The sequence below is a fragment of the Calypte anna genome, chromosome 20 (assembly GCF_003957555.1).
Source record: "Calypte anna isolate BGI_N300 chromosome 20, bCalAnn1_v1.p, whole genome shotgun sequence".
NCBI classification, from domain to species: Eukaryota; Metazoa; Chordata; class Aves; order Apodiformes; family Trochilidae; genus Calypte; species Calypte anna.
The window spans coordinates 13,127,093-13,144,473 of NC_044265.1; the positions used below are offsets into that span (position 1 = coordinate 13,127,093).

Genomic DNA, 17,381 nt, shown 5'->3' on the forward strand with positions numbered 1-17,381 from the left:
CCTGTTGTCCAGGAGCTCTTCCAAGGGTTGTCACCTCACCTCTGCCCTCTGCTTCTCTACCAGTTTTCTCTCTGTAATTTTCCTGCATTATTTTTGGTCTCTGCTCAGGGCAATCTGACAGTTTCATTCCCATGGTTATACTTTTTCCAGACTACCAGCTAAATTGTTCAAGGCAAACTGAAGCAGCTTCTACCAATTTACAAACCTTGGCTCTCTGTAAAACTCTTTAGCATTTCCCACCAGCTGAGGGAGCTCAATAGAAGCAGACATCTGCTCCTAGGGAAAATCCCATCCCAGAGGAACCAGGGAAATTCCCTGCCTTGCCAGCCAGGCTGTTATTTACCCTGACATTAAATTAATGACACATGTTGGCCAACCCTTCTTCCCCTCAGCCTTGGCCAACCCTTCTTGACCTCATCCTTGGCCAACCCTTCTTGCCCTCAGGCTTGACCAACCCTTCTTCACCACAACCTTGGCCAATTCTTCTTCACCACAACTTGGGCCAACTCTTTTCGCCCTAAACCTTGGCCAACTCTTCTTCCCCTCAGCCTTGGCCAACCCTTCTTGACCTCAACCTTGACCAACCCTTCTTCACCACAATGTTGGCCAATTCTTCTTCACCACAACCTTGGCCAACTCTTCTTCCCCTCAGCCTTGACCAACTCTTTTTGCCCTCAGCCTTGACCAACCTTTCTTCACCACAACCTTGGCCAACCCTTCCTGACCTCATCCTTGGCCAACTCCTCTTCCCTTGACCAATTCTTCTTGCCCTTAAGCCTTGGCCAACCCTTCTTGCCCACAACCTCCCCATCTCACCTCGTGGGGTGACAGCCAGCTGCACAGGCAGGGTCCTCACTCCAATGGCACTGATGGCATGGCACTCATACTGCCCTTGGTCATGCAAAGCCACCCTCATCACCCTCAGGGTGCCCGTGGAGAGGACACTGTGCCTCCGGTCACTGGGCAGTGGTCCACCTGGTCAAAGGAGCAGTGGGATTTGTTAATTGCCTGGGAGATCTCTCTTCCCATCACTGGAGAGATCCATGGGACAGTTTAAAAATCCATTTCTGTCCCCACCTGACTTCAGCCACCCTGAAATCCCAAGACAGATGCTGCTCCTCCCACATCCAGGATCCTGTCTGAGTTCTTTTCTGAGCAGCTGGAGAGGAGCTGGCACCCTTTGCCTTCCCTCATCACCCTTTTCTTAGTGCAAATTGCAGATTTCCTGACACCTGATGGATGGCAAAGCTGTGTTCAATTATCCAGTCTGGTTTTTTAATCCCATCAGTGCAAACATTCAGGATTTCATTTGGTATTTTGACTTTCTTTGGTTTGGAAACTGCATTGTTTCAATATTTCCTCTATTTAAGGAGAAAAGCTCAAAACTCAAACGCTTCCCCAAACACAAACAAAAACCACAAAAACTTCTCAGCCTAGCAACATTTTTTTTCCCAATATTCTTTTTTCCTCCAAATAAGGGCTCTGTTTATTCATCCCAAATACCAAAAGGAATCTGAATCCTCCCCACACTGTCAAAAGTGGCTTTGAGAATGAGTGATGCTCCATCACTTCTCCTCCTGTCTTGCTCTAAGCAGATTTTCTGTGGCAGCAAAATCCTGGTGACTTTTTGGATTGCTCAAACCTGGTTACAAAGCAGATGTTAACCTTCTGGTCACTGTGCTCTAAGAGATTTCTTCTCAGATTTGGGCAGTGGAGAAAAACAAGTTAAAGGAGATGGGGAACTCACTGGTGGAGGAGAATTTCTGCTGGTCCTTCTTATCCCAGCACCAGGGCTATTGCTGGGGAAGCTGGAATACAACAGCCATGAATTCTCCACAGTACTAAACCATTAATTATGGCTTGTGAAGCATAATAAAAAGCTGGAGGGCCTCTGGGCCAAGTGTTTTTGGCTTCTGTCCCAGAAAGTGCTGGATGGGCTCAGTTCAGTGGAGCCAGTGCTAACAATCCTCCGAGACTTCAAAATTTCCCCACCACCTGTTGGCCCCAACGTGGGTTTTCATCCATAAAAAGAAAGCCCAGAGGTGTCTCAGCTCTCCTGCAAGATGCTGCCCAAGAGGAGCAAATCAATGCTGGGAGTGGAGATACATGGGGATACCCACAGCCCTGGGGGGTTCAGACCTTTCCTCTTCTAAGGAGGTAGGAAGCCACTGCAGGAAGAAGTTTGAGGCCTTCCCTGGGTTTCATGTTGATGAAATAGAACACACTCCTTCCTTCTGACACCATGACTTGTGTGTCAGAGACCTACGAGGCTCTCTCCTCTTGACAGGGTGCTGGGCCACCTCATTAAAAAGTTCTCTTTACCTAGAAGGGTTGGAGTGGATGATCCCAGAGGTCCCTTCCAACCTGGCATCCTGTGACTCTAAACATCCCTCTCAGTGGTGCAGAACACACCTCCTAGCATGACAGTCACCATCACTGTGACCATCTGTCCCTTGTCACCAAGTCATCACCTTGCACCCACCCACCAGAGATGGTGGCACAGGAGAGGAAGAAACCCCAAGAGAATAAGGCAGTACCTGCCCTCGTCCAGGCAATCACGGGTGGGGGGTGACCCTCAGCAGAGCAAGGGAAATCCACACTTTGTCCCTCAGTTACTGTCTGGTCAGTGGGGGTGAGGAGGAACCTGGGAGAATCTGGGAAGAGAAAGCAATGACTGAACAGCAGGAAAAAACTCAGGCAGCAAAAGCTCTGGTGATGGGAGCAGAACCTATCACAGGGCTTTAAGGCATCCTCCTGAATGAGGTTTTTATCCAGGAAATGTCATCAGCCTGGGAGTCCTCACCTTGCACTATGATCCTGGCTGTGGCCTGGATGGAGCCCTCGGTGTTGCTGGCATTGCAGTTGTACTGCCCTTGGTCCCTGAAGGTGACATTCTGGATGAAGAGGCCTCCAGAGCTGGTGATAGCAAAACGGGAATCCTGTGGTAAAGGAGAACCCGTGCCAAGGGTCCAGCTGATCCGGGGGTGGGGTTGCCCAGAGACCCCACACTCCAAGGTGACACTTTCCCCAACCAGCACTTCAGTGTTCTGGGGCTGGATCACAAAAGTGGGTTTGGCTGGAAGGGAAACGAGGGCTTCAGGAACCAGAAGCTCTGCTGCCTGCTCACTTGCAGGCAGGAATTGCTTGGACTCCTCATGCAACCCAACCAGCAGTCACCTGGCTCTTCCCTGACCTCCAAATCCTCAACGTGAGCCATTACCCCAGCACTGCTTCTTCCAACCACCTCCCCATCCTGGCCAGAGAATCATTTTGGTTGGAAAATACCTTGAATATTATCCAGTCCAACCATTATCCCAACGCTACTGAGGCCACCATTAAACCACATCCCCCAGTGACACATCCATGTGGCTTTTAAATACCTCCAGGGATGCTGGAGCATCTCCCACGCCTGTGTCCCCTTTTACCTGTGATATCTCTGCACTGGAGAATTCATTCCCACCTCCAAACTCCCTCCCCAGCCCTGTATCACCTCCAATCTCTAAAATCCCCAATTTCTGACCTCCAGGATTCCCCTTCCATGCTCCCCAGCACCTCCAGCCTCAATTACATGGGATGCCAGAGTAGCGCAGCACAACTTCTTGTGTCTTCACCTCCCCAGCTATGTTCTTGGCCATGCACTGGTAGACCCCTTTGTCTGACTCCTTGGTATTCTGGATCATCAGGGTCCCATCTTGCAAGAGGTTGAGGCGGTTGTCATCTTTCATGTCAATCTCATTACTGAAAAAAGAGCCACAAACAGGCAAAACCTGAAAGGAGTGGAGGCTGGGGGGCTCCTCCTGAGGGTTTTCCATGTGTTCCTTGGAGGCATTCAGAGACTCGAGGAAATTTATAGCAAGGGTTATGATTTACAGCCCCAAACTTCAGCTCCAGCTCTGGCTGAGTCCCTGGGTGAGCTCCTTTTTCTCTCCCCACTAATTACAGATGACATTTACAGCCCATCAGGAGAACGTAGGGTTCCCATGCAATAACAGCAGGGCCATGATCAGGCCATCCAGGCTCCAAAGCCTTGTTCTCATTATTTACCAAGTGCAAATATCACCATAAACTCCTATTCTTATTGTGTGCAGCTTTTCTATTCAAACAGCCTCAAAGGTCTTTGGGGGTGGGGGGTCCCTGCAGGACCCCACCACAGCTTGGACTCCAACCCAAGCCATGAGCTGGGAAACATTTTCCATCTTCCTACACCTTTCTGCACCTCCTTTCTGCAAAAGGTCCCACTGCTGCCTTCCATTTGTCCCAGCACAAAGGAATCTTGGACTGAAAAGGGAGAAGGGACCTCACCCCCCCAGCACAAAGGCTGAATCCACCCTGCAAACTCACGTGCTTGCTGGGCATTTATTTCATTCCCCTGGTGTGTCCTCAACTCCAGTCATATCTTGGGTTGTGGAACATTTATTATCATTCTCCCTCTTCCAATGCTGTCTTTGGGAGCCTGCCAGCATTTCCCTAACAAAAAACTTCTTTCCAGGGGGACTGAGCTCAGCCATAAACTTTTGGTCTGTGCTGAAAACTCTGCCTGGTGGGGGGTGAGGTGGAGAAGCAGACACTGATCATTTTTTATTAATAACCCAGCCCTCCTCAGGCTCCCACAGACAAGGAGCTTGTAAAGCACCAAAGGAACTTTGCTCCCACAGTGGGCAGAATTATTTTATTGTGCAGCACTTCCCAGAAACACTCTGGCATCTCACACAGCTGCTGAGTCTTTCAGGGTTGCTGCACAGAATGATAACCCACGGGCTGCTTTGCAAGCTCTGCCTTTCAGGGGAGAATTTTTCCCTTTGAAAAAAAAAGAAAAGAAAAAAAAAAAGCCATTCTCCCAGCACACCAGGCCTTGAGTGAGAAAAACTGAGACCCTAGAAGCATTTCAGCAGTTAATAAATGGCAAGGATGGTGGCTTAGAGCGATGTGAAATACTGATTTGGGTTTTTTTTTTCTTTTTTCTGCTCAAAAGACAATTGCTTTCAGCCTGCAGAGTATGTTTATGGGAAAGTTACAAGCTCTTGGAATCCATTACAAATGCAGATGAAATATTTCAGATGCAGATGAAAACACCACTTGGATTACGTGGTCACCAGAGAATGCTATGAAAAGGAAGTTAAATATAACCCGTGGAATTTCCATTTCTTTCCTTTTCTATTATTTTTTAAGTTGAGTGAAACAGGTTTTGCAATCACAGCTCAGTGCCTGCAAACATTTTCTCCCCTTGGGTGCAGACTTACTTGTTGTGCAGCCAAATAATGGCAGGTTTGGGGTTGCCTTCTGCCCTGCAGGTGAAGTAAACTGTGTTTCCCAAGAGGACGTCGACATCCTGGGGCTCTGAAGTTATTCGAGGCCTCTCTGCAAAAGACAGCTTTACCACGACCTTGTCTAGAAACCTCCTAAAAAAACCCTGGAAAACCCAAGTGGCTGCTCCTCTTGCCCTGTGTTGGGCAGTGGAGCAGCTCCCTGCACATCCCCAGGAAGAGCTGGGGAAAAGCAAACCTGGCTGGATCATTTCATGATCATTGCCCAAGAGGTGGTCCCTGGCTCCTCCAAAATAAGTGAAGAAGTCAGTGGCATCCTCACTTGGGTTGTTTTTCTGCCCCTGCTCTCTCCAGACACAGTCTCAGCCCTGCAGACCTCCCTGCTTCCTTTTCAATGGGATTTCACCCATTCTATCCCCAGTTCACCCCCTCCCAGCTCCCTGTTCAGCCAAACCCTTCACTCTGGGCTTCCCTTTTAGATGCACTCAAGCACTAAACAAGGGAAATGTTTCAAGGATGTGCTAAAGGAAGGAGGGATCCCTTTGCCTTGATCTCAGTTCAGCAGAGCAGTCACTTCTCTGAGGTCCTGCACGCTCACCAGTAACCCAGTAAAACCAGTTGGGGTACTGAGATGGTTAAGTGAGAATCCAGTGGCTGACCTGGGATTTTACTCTTTTCTAGTGGCTGACCTAGGATTTCACTCCTTAGACACAAGTTAATGATTTTACCACTTTTTACCATTAATGGCACCCATGGTGCCAGAGTGGGACCAAAGCCAAAAGCACTGGGACTGGTGGAAATCTCCTTTGGGTCCCATCTGCTAAAAAGCAGGGGGGGCAGTGGGGTGGCAGGAGGCTCTGTCTTGGCTCCCCCATCAGCTGCCTGCATCATTAGAGCTTCCCACTGAATTATGCAGCATTTCTCTCCCCCAGCTGGCACCATCCCAGCCTCGAAGCCTCATGCCAGCAAAATCTTCCCACCAGGTGCCCTGGCTAATTTGACAGACATCCCATTGTGCATCCAAGCCCCAACCAGAACAAATTGACATTCATGGCTGTCCCATGGCACTGGGAGTGTGCTGGGGACAGCTCTGGAGACAGCTTGTTGTGTGGCTCATCCACCCACCCTGTGTGTCCCTCCAGACCCTTCCTAATCCCTCTCTGTCCCTCGAGGTTCCAGTGCCAGCTCAGCCCATTGCATGGCTGTGCCTCAGGTTAAGCTGTGAAACGGCCAGAATGTTTAAAAAAAAAAAAATTAAAAAAATAAAATCTTAGGGAAAAAAAAATGCAAGGCAGAGTTCTTCAAAATCCAGCTGATGCTCTTCAAAATCCAAACCCATCTGGCTCACAGCTGGGCTGGTCCAGCCAGGAGGGATGCTAGAACCTGGGCTGGGTGAGTGAAAACATCTCCAACTGAGTCTGCCAGCAGTGAGGAACCAGGGCTGACACTTGTGCCACCACCTCTGCCCACACCTCCCCTTACAAGTCAAAGTCTGTCTTTTCCTGTGTGCAGCATTTAACGTGGGAATTTTTCAGAACAAACCCTTGCATTTCAAAATGGCATTTTTTCCCAGTGGGAAATTACCTAAATGTAAAGAATAAGAGCTTAGCAAACACACCAGGTGCCCACAGCCAAACTGAGCACTCAGCTGAGGACCAACCAGGAGTTTGCTCATGTTCCCAGCCAGGGCAGCTCTCCCAGAGATCCCCAATCTGTTCACCCTAAGCAGGGACATTCCTTCTGGTTTAGTACCAGCTGCAGCAGGTCCTTCACTGACCCAACTCCAGCTACAACCCAAGAAGATTCCTTCCAGTCACCCCAAAGCTGTCCTCAAACCTCACATCCCCTTCCCCTGCAGCATCCCTGACTCCTGGGACTCCACCGGGACTTCCCCATCCCAAGAGGAGGGAGAAAGCAGGATGCCAAGATAGGAAGATGGAGAGAAAAAAAAAAGGGTGGGAGAAGCAATTCCCAAATTAAATCCCAGCTTCCCAGGGGAAAGGTTGGAGCCCACTCACCACAGTTGAAGTCCTGGGCAGTCAGGGTGAGGATGGAGCGGCCGTGCAGGTCCCGAGGAGCCTCGCAGGTGGCAGCTGTCTGGATGCTGCCCTGCTCTGCATATTTCTTCAGCAGCTCTGCCAGCCACATCAGGTCACAGTCACAAAACAAGGAGTTGGAATCCAGCCTCCTGCAACCCCGAGGAGAAGACAACTTCATTTCCCAGCCTCTGACTGCTGCCTCCTGCTCCAGGACACAGGAGGGGAGCAGACGTCCAGAGGGAAGGGTGAGCTGGCTGCTCTTCCTGATCATATCCCACATGAAAAGTTGGGATATTTCATCCCCACAACATATAAAGATGCTGAACTGAGTCAGGATTTTGTTGGAAAACCAACAGTATCCATCAGCCATTCCAGCTTCAGATGGCAATCATTCTGTTAACCCGGATTATGCGTTTTTGGCTTGATTTGAGGCAAGGAGAGGGCACTGAAATATTGGGATTCCAATATCCACTTCAACCTTTATGGAATTCTGTAAGAACTTTCAAATCAGGGCAGAACACCAAAATTCTTTCCTTTTTGGTTTTTCTTCCCCCAAAATGTGTAATAGGACTGATGTCCAGAGATCATAAAAGACAAACAAAGTAAACCTCTGGGGGGGGAGTTAAGCAAGAAAGAAATAAGTTTAGGAGAGCCAGGTTATGTAGGAATAACAGCCCAGGGCATTCCTGCATGGGATGAGGATCCTGCATGGGATGAGGATCCTGCATGGGATGAGGATCCTGGGATCCCCTGGGAATATTTCCAATGCCTAGAAAAAATGCTTTTTCTTTTACAACTATGATTTTTCCTTCCATGTTTGCTGCTGATGTGAAAACACGATTGAGGTGATGTCTGTGACCCAGAATTCCTGCATTTCTGAGGAGGTTTCCTGGGTTCAGAGTGTGCAGGGCAGCAAAGGGTTGTGAGGACTTCCAAGGAATGTTCATTCCTGTGGCATTACTGAGCTGTAAGGAGATTAGAGTCAGATTTATAATTAACCTCTAGCATGAAGAAGCCACTAACTGGTTAAAACAGCCCTGGTGACCAACCAAAAGTGTTTCATAAACTTAGCAGTGGCCTCAGAAGTGCAACAATTAAAAACTTTGCCAACCAGGCACATATTTTTTCCCCGGGTCCTGGCCATCTCATCAAAAATAACCAATTGTTATCTTTGTTTTTTACTTACAGCCTTTTGAGAGCTTCCAGTTGAGAGAATGTCCCGGGATGAATCCTGGAAATCTTGTTGTTGTGCAAGAATCTGCAAGGGGAGAACCCGTGCCAAGCCATTATTCAGGATTTGCAGGAGGAGGATGATAACATCCCAGGTCAAAACCTCAACTTCAATCAACCCTGAGCTTCCTTTTGAAATTCCCAGGCTTTGCCTGGGATTTCATTCATTTGCCAGGAGCAGGCAAAGCACCAGAGCAGAGAGAGGAGGGGTGTGGGCTGGAAAGGGTGACTCAAAATGTGATGTAACACCTGGAAACTGGAACCTTCGAGTTGAGCTTCAGGCTCTGCAAAGGGAGGAGAAAGGGCACGAAATCCCCACAGGCTGGACCCACCCTGTGTTTTCTGTGCCTGTTTAGAAGGGATCTCATCCCCCCCCTGTAGAAGATACAGAAATCCTACAAGTGAAACCCTCCAGAAGAAAACAACTCATGCCCTAGACTCAGAGTAATTATTAACCCAAAGCCATGAACAGATCCAACAACCTCAGCTGAGCTTCTCTCTGAACAAAACTGAGGCAAATCCTCTCTTCCAGAATCTCAGAGCACAGATAAGACCCCCCAGTGCTTCCTAAAAACTCAAGGGACCAGGCTGGAATTGCTAATTCTCCATTCCCTTCATGGGGGAAATGTATTTATGTCTCTTACACATAAAACTCATTAAAACAAACACAAAAAAACCCCAAAACACTGACAAAAATAGGAAGTCATTTTAGTAGATGGTGGAACAGGGGAGAAATACCCAAGTATTCAGCCCAGTTGCCCAGCTTGGATGCTGACAAACCTAAACCTCTAAAACTTCAATCCAGAATTTTTGTTGGATCAAACACAGGACTGAGATCAGCCCCGGTGTGCTGATCCAGGGCTGGATTTTCCTCAGGGTGTTTGGATCCCACAGTTTTATTTTCCTTGCCTGGAGGGATATAAGACATCTCCATGGGATGGGAACCACCATGGACACTTTTGTCCTAGTGTCTACATTTCCACTAAAAGCAACCCTGGGGAGAAAGAGGCACAGGATTTCATTTCATAACTGCTCTCTAGAAGGATGGATGCTTTTTTTGCTAGATTTTCTTCTGCTTTTCTTCTTTTCCCACCCCCTTTTTTCTGCACACACTGCCCAGCAGTGACTCACGGTGTTGACCTCATGGCCAGAGTAAAATTACACTTGGCTTGCCCAACCCTTGGGCTTTCTGCAGATTTACCCCTATTTAGGTGGAACTGTGACCCTACCACAACAGGGGAAATTCCCCTCATATCCTCAGAAATCTTTCTCCTTGGCAAGTCTGGAAAATCTCCTTCTTTTTGCATTTCCCTCTGTTTTGGAGATCCCCCTTTGCTTCATGCTACCAAAACCAGTAAGCAAAAAGCTTTTTTTCTTATTTTTTTCCCCCTTTTCCTCACCCCCTGACTCCTAAGGAAGGTCCCATCTTTACTTACAGCCTTTCAAGCTTAGGGAGGTCACTAAAAGTCTCCAGCTCCAGGCTTTCCAGGTTGTTGAAATGCAGGTACCTGTCACACAGAGGAGCACCAAGGGCAGGGTTAGAGACCCGAACCAAAACCCAGGAGATCTTCCCAGCTCAACCCAGCAGTGCCCACCCATCACTCACCATACTCAGGAGAGATGTGGAGAACCCAGTGGTCCCTTTAGTGGCTCCCCTTTCCACATGCAAAAATAATAACCAACATTTTCCCCTTTTCTCTCAATTATTTACTCTTTTAGGAAGAGGAGGATAAATCTGCTCTTCCCTGAGGCCTGGGACCACCTCTGGGAACCACCTGTGGCAGGGGCAGGATGAAACCCCTGGCTACAGAGAGCCAGCAGCATCTGAGCATCACCTGGGAACTTCACCTTGGCGTTCCCCAAAACATCCTTGGCTTCTCAGGGAGGGAAAAAAAATACCTTTCTCTAAGGCACTCATTCCCAGCCCAGGGATGGCAACGTTTCTGAATGGGCACAGGAGTTTGCTGAGGATTAACTTGTAGAAAAAAAGGCCCTCAGCAACCTGACAAAAGTTTGATATTGGTCCTGACTGCTGCTGAAGGTGGGAACTGGAGACATCCCAAGGTCTCTTCCAACCTGCATTTCTCTCTGGTCCTAAAAGGGGCTCCCAGCACGTGCATCCAGCCAGGGAAAGCAGAAACATCTGGAAACAGCTGCCCTGGGGATGTTCAGGTCCTGCAGAGGGAAGGCAAAGCCTCCATGGGCAGAGCTGGTGCTGCAACACTTGCATCTAAATGGGACTTTAACACCAGCAGCCCAATTCTTGCTAAAACAGGACAATATCTGGAATTCCACTAACATCTCCAGCACATCCTGCTGCTCCAGAGCCCTGGGAAACCTCCTGCACTGCCCCAGCCAGCAGCAAAACCAACCTGGGTCCTGCAGGACAAGACCCCACAACCCCCCAGAGCCCCTGTCCCCATTTTCTGTGACATTCTCTGCCACCACTGAGATGCTCCTGACCTGCAGCATGGTTCCAAAACTGCCTAAACTCTTCCCCCTTATTTCACACAGCCACGAGTCTCAGTGTGGGCTACAAAAACTCCTGCAGCTGACTTAGAAATTGGGAAATAATGTCCTGAGCCACCACGTGGCTGCTTGATGTGTAATGGAAGGATTCAGGAATGGTCCCTTATCCGAGCCCAAACCCAGAGATGGTGACTCAGGCAAGAGTGGGGAGAGACAGACATGGTTTAATAGGGCTCAGATGTCTCTTGTCATTGCTGTGGAGCTTAAGGAAAGCATCTGATCCCGTCCATCACTCGGGTTGGACTTTTTCTTGAAAAGCTTGGCTGGGGGGGCACAGGGAGATGGGGCAGGACTGGAGCAAAGCTGATTCTGTTGGAACCATGCCTGCCTGAGATGGAAAACAGATGGGCCTTTCAGAGGCTTGTTTGTTGGTTTTGTGGTTTTGATGTTTTGGTTGGGGTGTTGGTTCTTTGGGGTTTTTTTTTCTTGTATTGGTGACATCAAGCCTGGAATGCTCATTGTTCAGATAGCACTGGGGCCAGGATCAGCTCCTCTCCAGGCACAGCTGAGCTGGCATCTGCTTCCTTGGGTTTCTCCCAGGCAACCTCACTGAGCTGATGAAAAACATCTTGCAGGCAAGGCTGGCAGCACACCTATCATGAAGCTGGCCTGAAATTCCCTGTTCTACTCCTCTCACTTCTGCTGTCAGCCCCGAGAACAAGCTGGATCCTATCCCTTTTCCAGCAAAAATCCATCAGTACATTCCAGCCCAATAAATGCTGTCATTTGGCACTCCCCACGAAGCAGAATGGTTTCACCTTTGGTTCCAGTTCTCCAGTGATGCAAATAATTCCTTTACTTCCAACATTTGTGCTCCCTCCATCTGTACCTGGCTCTTTACACAGATGCACATCACTTCCCACAACCCCAGCATGGAAAACCCAATCCCAGTTTAGCTGGGACACTTCAGAAGAGTCAGACCTCAGGCTGCCCATCTCACCTTGAGCACAGAGCCCAAAGAATCAAAACCTGAAGCTCCTTTGATTGCAGAAACAGTTTGCAATACAGAGGAGGGGAACAAACAAGGAGTGCTGGTGGGATGGGCTCCAGATGCCAGGAGAACACAGGAGGCTCCTTCCATCCCAGGGTGCCACAGAGCTTGGAGGGAAGGTCATTTCTTTCTTTGGATCCATCCTCTTCCCTCCATTGCAATTTCCAGGTGCTTTACAGCACAGGAGCATCACCATCACTCCCACCAACACCTCAATCTCAGCCCTCTTTTCATCCACATCTCAGCCCTCTCTTCATCCCTCCACTTCCAGCAGAGCTTTAGATTAGAAAGAAGCTCAATCAGCTCCAGGAAAGGGCTGGATCTTCCTCTCTGCTCCAGGAATCCCAACAAACATCAGCACAGCAGCCCAGCTCCCTCCTGCTTCCAACCATCCCCAACTCCTCCCATTGCAAAATCCTTGGATGGAAAGGGAACCAGGAGCACAGCTGGGCTTTTCCTGTGCTCCAGAAGTTGAGAGTCAGGAGAAAACATCTGGGACATCAGGAGGAAGAAACCTCAGCATTAACCAACCCAAACCAGCCCTGGGAGCAGCTGCTTTCAGACAAAGCCCACGTGGTTTTGCAAAGCTGGATGATAAAAGAGGAGGGAGCCTCATCCTGCTCCTTGCTAAGGATGGAAACACAGCCCTGGGGTCAGAGGAGCCAAGAACTCAGCTCTGACACACATCCCAACACAAGGTTTGTACTTACAGCTGCTCCAGAGAACGGAGCCCCTTGAAGGCATGCTGCTGGATGCTCTGGATCTCATTCTTATAAAGGTAGCTTGCAAAAAGAAAGAAAAAGAAGAAAAAAAAATCATTAGGCTAACTGAGCAGCAGCTGTGCTTGGAAAAAGCAGAGGAAAGAGTTAAAAGCCTCAAAGCCAAGCAGAGCTTGCTGCTTGGTTTCAAGGGTGATGTTTTGGAGCTGGGAAATGGCCATCCAGAAATTCAGAGCACCAAACCCCACATCCTTGGCTGGCAAACATTAGAAGTGGGCTGCAAAATGTCAAAGAGGTTAAGAAAAGACTCACAGGTATTTCAAGTTCTCCAGATCTTCAAAGGATCTTCTCACAATTTGTTTTATCTGGTTATTGTTCAGCAGCCTGTCCAAATCAAGAGAGAAAAAAAAAAAAAAACCCAATCAGTGAATTCAGCACCCACCAAAAAACTCCTGGCCCTGTGCTTTGCAGAGGATGAGACTTAAAGGGATGAGTAGACCAAAAGTTGGCTACAAACACAAGAAAAGCCAACAAGAAAGTTTCTCTCCTAGAGATGCCCAATATTCAAATGCTTTTCTTTACCTTTTACCACAGTGGTTTTCACCCCTAAATCACAATTTTGGCCAGGAAAGGGATGAGGGGGGAGGCAGAAGGAAGGGGAGGGGAAAGAGAAAATCATTCCTTGCTGCAGCTCTGGTACAACCACAGGGGTTTTCTTGCAGGTGCCTGGTTGTGGTCAGTGATGGGGGAGCAGGGGGTGCAGTTTAAGAAGGCAAAACCACTTTAAAATCCCAGCTCAGAGGGGGGTTATAGGAGCTATAAAGTGGCCACACTTTGTTCTGCTCACTTTATATATATAAAGATGTGCAAATCCAGAAGGAATACATCCAGATCTTAGTCCTGAGGCTCCCCAGAGTCAGCTTCTCTTAATCTAGAGAACCTTGGGTCAGATTTTAATGCAAAACCTGTGGACATTGTCACCTTGGCAGCAACCTCCCAGCTGTATGTGCAGTTCCCATGACTCTGAATGCAAATGGTGCCCATGGCCATGAACACTGCTCAGCCCCCTGACAGCCACAAACCTCCCCTTCTTGCAGCCACTGCCAAGCCCAACACCAAGAAAATGAAATAAATCACTTATAAATTATAATCACTGCTTAACAGATGTAAATAAATAGGTAAAAATATAAAGTAGATATAAATAAATAGATATTATCATTTATAGGTATAAAATGTATAGATATCTCTATTCTATAGATAGAGAATTTATAGATATAAATAAATCACTGCTTAATAGATGACATTTAACAACTCATCCTGCCTGCCCAAGCCCAGCCCTGGGGGGCTTTGGCTGTGGTACCCCCCTGATGCTTGGATCTGGGGGGGCTTAAAGCCTCAAAGCAAAGATTTCACTTCTTTCACCCTAAAATTCCCCCATGGAGCTGGGGATGGAGGGGGAGCTGTGAGCAGGTACTGCAAAGATTTCTTTTTCCAGTGTTGTAGGACAAAACTGCTGTTCCCTCTGCTAGCAGCCAGACCTCACAACGTTGGGTCAAATCCAACACGTGCCCTAGATGTGCAGTTTTTAATTTCACAAGCTCCTTTTTGTGATGGTTCTGCTCCTCAGAAATGATCTGCCACCCACCAGGGGCTGAGAAGGCATCTCAGCATTTTCCCTGCTGAAAAAAACAATCTTCAGCCCCACTTTGAGGGAGAAAATAGATCAGACAGAGCATCAGCCAACCTCTGGCTCTGCAAGCAAAGGTGCCTTTCCTGGGATGAAGAGTTTGCATGGGTAAAGGATGAAAGGGAAAGAAAGAGACAGGGAGAAAGGGAAGAAAACGTGTGGGAAAAGGTGATGAAGATGAAATCAAAGGCCTCAGGGATGCAAAGATAAAAGGTATCAGAAACACAGACGTGTTGTGGCAGCTTCACAAGCTGCTGCCAGGCACCTGAGTCCCACCAGCTTCCCACCACCTTGTTCTCAGGTGAAGATTAACACTTCAGGGCCAAAAAAAGCAGGTGGGAAACTTGAGATCACAGGAATCTTTTTTTGGGGAATCAGAAGGATGAGGGCTTGAGAAAAATCTCAGCCTCCTCAATTCAAGCACCCTCTCTTGACCAGCTGCCCTGCTACAACATGGCCAGGGTTGTGGCCAAGCAGCCCAAAGAATTTAAGGCAGAAACTTGCTGGAAAATTCCTACTCAGCTGGAAGTGATGGCTCAGTACCCAGGGCTGAGCTTGAACCACCCTGAGTTCACTCATAAGGATGCAAAAATGATGTCAAGTCCCTGGAACACACTGCTCTGCTCTGCTCTGACAGCCAGATGTGCTGAGGGGAAATACAGCCCCTGAACACCAACCCAAAGGTTTGTTTGATGCCTGAACACCCCAAGGATTGGAAATAACTCCTTCGGAGCAGCGTGGGAGAGGGGCTTGGTCTGTGTTTACCCCCAGGACAAAGGCAGCAGAGGCACCAAGCCTGCCCTCCATCAGGATGCTTTCATCTTCAGCCAGGGAGGACCAAAGGCAGCTTCTCCTCTGCTCTCTGATCCTTGGCCCCACTTCTGAGGACTCTGGGTGGGTGGACAGATGGGTGCCAGCTCCAGCATCACTGCCAAAGCCACCACCAGCCCTTGTCCCCTGCCACACAAGTGTCACCAGCTGCTCCTTCCAGAGGGGACATGAGGCACTGAGCAGGTCCCTGGAGGTAAGGTCACACCAGGAGCCTGAGCATCCCCATGTCCATGATGCTCTGAACTCCTACACTGATCTTGAAATGCCTCCAGTTCAGATGGGGAGAGAAATCCAGGGCAGATTCCAAAGGGCAACGTGCTGTCTGCCTGCATTTTGGTGCCGTTTCAAAGCATTAACCTCGTTTGTTTTGTTGCCTTGGCTATCTGGGAGGGCTGGAGGGGGTGGAATCAGTGATCCCAGCCAAATGCTGGGAGTTCAGATGGCAAGCAGCTCTTAGCTCATCGTCTGATACTGAAGTTTTTGCTGGTTGCCCAGTGCAAGGTTCCAGAGTGGATGCAAGGAGCCATCTCTGCTTCCTTTCTCAGGATTCCCCGTTGCAATGTCCTGGAAAAAACTCAAAAGTGAGATCATTTATGAAGTCCATCCTAGTCCACCTCTTCCAAAACTCTGCTTTCAGAGAAATCCATGGACAAGAGAGCTCCTAGAAAGCCTTGAGATGGTTTTGTGCACAGCTGTCTGCTCCTCAGCTCCTGGGCAATTCCAGAGGAGGAGAGAATGCAAAATCCTGGCAGGACCTGGATATGGATCCCAGCTGCAATTGACAGCAAACTGCCCAAATTCCTGCAAGCTGAAAGAGGATTGAAGGCTCCAAATCTCCTGCTAACCAGCTCTGCTGGGGATAAATGCTCTGGCAGAGAGAAACTGGGAAGATCATTATCAATGGGGGTCTTAAGTACACCCTGTAGCTAAAGAAATTAAAAATATCAGAAGTCCTGGAGCTTATCAAAAGATGATGAGAATATGATGGGAAAATGATGGGAATATGATGGGAATATGATGGGAATATGATGGGAATACGATGGGAATACGATGGGAATACGATGTGGCATTGCCCTGCATGCCAGCTGATGAACTGGGCTCCAAATGAGGAGGTGGACTCAACCACATGGGTTTTATTCCTGAAAAAAATTCTTCTGGGAGGCTTGAGCTACACAAGCACCAGGAAATCTGGCCCAGCTCCACTCAGAGAATGTTTTGTGTTCAGTTTCCTTTAGGTTTTATGTCCTGTCCACTCCTCCCTTCTCCTTCCCCACCCTCTCTCCAAGTCACCAAGCACAAATTGAAGTTGCATTAAATGAGACATTTTCTGTACTGAAGAATGCATTAAATGATGTGAGAGCTCAAGATTCAGACCCAAACCTTGTACTCTTTCCTCTTCCCATTTGACAAACCAGATGCTACACTCACTGGGATATAAAACTTTTTTTTTTTTTTTTCAGTACAAATCAGGGGTTTAACTTTTGTTTTGAAAAAGAAAAATGATTAATAACGAGAAATGGAAGTTACCAAACAGCACAGTGAATTAAAAAGAGTGAGAAACGTGGTGCAGGGGAGAACAGGGAGAATTTTAAAGCTTCTGGGATGCTGACACCAGTTACAAACAGAAATCCTCACTGCAGGCTCACAACTTACAGTGTGTTGAGGTTCTTCAGCCTCCTGAAGGCCCCAGGTTGGATCTCCTTGATGTGGTTGAAACGTAAATCCCTGGAGGAGAAAAGAAATGCAATTAGTGCCAGGAATAATCAGCAGCACCCATGGGAGGAAGGGAGGAGGGGTGCTGGGGGAGTCTGTAGCTTCAGGCAATAAATGAGCTGAAGAAATGTAGACCAAGACCAAGGGATGATGAGTTGGGGTCTGCAAAGTCAGTCAACAGCCCCAACTACAAAATTCATTTTAATTCCATAGAAATTCAAGGGTTGTAAGTAATGCTTGGGCTTGATGATCCTGAAGGTGTTTTCTAACCCAGGTAATTCTGGGATTCTGGGAAAATTAAAGGCTGAAGGGACTCAAGGGCTCCTCTCCATGAACACTGACCAAGGTTTGCTGCTTGATACCCCAAGTGCAATTACA

General features: G+C 48.2%; 1 protein-coding gene across 1 annotated transcript in view; it reads right to left on the minus strand.

Moving 5' to 3' along the window:
• LOC103532226 (peroxidasin homolog) overlaps positions 1-17,381 on the minus strand; it is a 38,481-nt gene that overhangs the window by 10,550 nt on the left and 10,550 nt on the right. Inside the window, exons 2-12 of the mRNA XM_030463066.1 lie at positions 16,944-17,015; positions 13,085-13,156; positions 12,764-12,835; positions 9,970-10,041; positions 8,490-8,561; positions 7,283-7,452; positions 5,241-5,358; positions 3,569-3,738; positions 2,804-3,076; positions 2,538-2,654; positions 817-975 (exon numbers count right to left, since the gene is read on the minus strand). Of these exons, the coding sequence (XP_030318926.1) occupies positions 817-975; positions 2,538-2,654; positions 2,804-3,076; positions 3,569-3,738; positions 5,241-5,358; positions 7,283-7,452; positions 8,490-8,561; positions 9,970-10,041; positions 12,764-12,835; positions 13,085-13,156; positions 16,944-17,015 (1,367 nt within the window). The remainder of the gene's footprint in view (positions 1-816; positions 976-2,537; positions 2,655-2,803; positions 3,077-3,568; positions 3,739-5,240; positions 5,359-7,282; positions 7,453-8,489; positions 8,562-9,969; positions 10,042-12,763; positions 12,836-13,084; positions 13,157-16,943; positions 17,016-17,381) is intronic.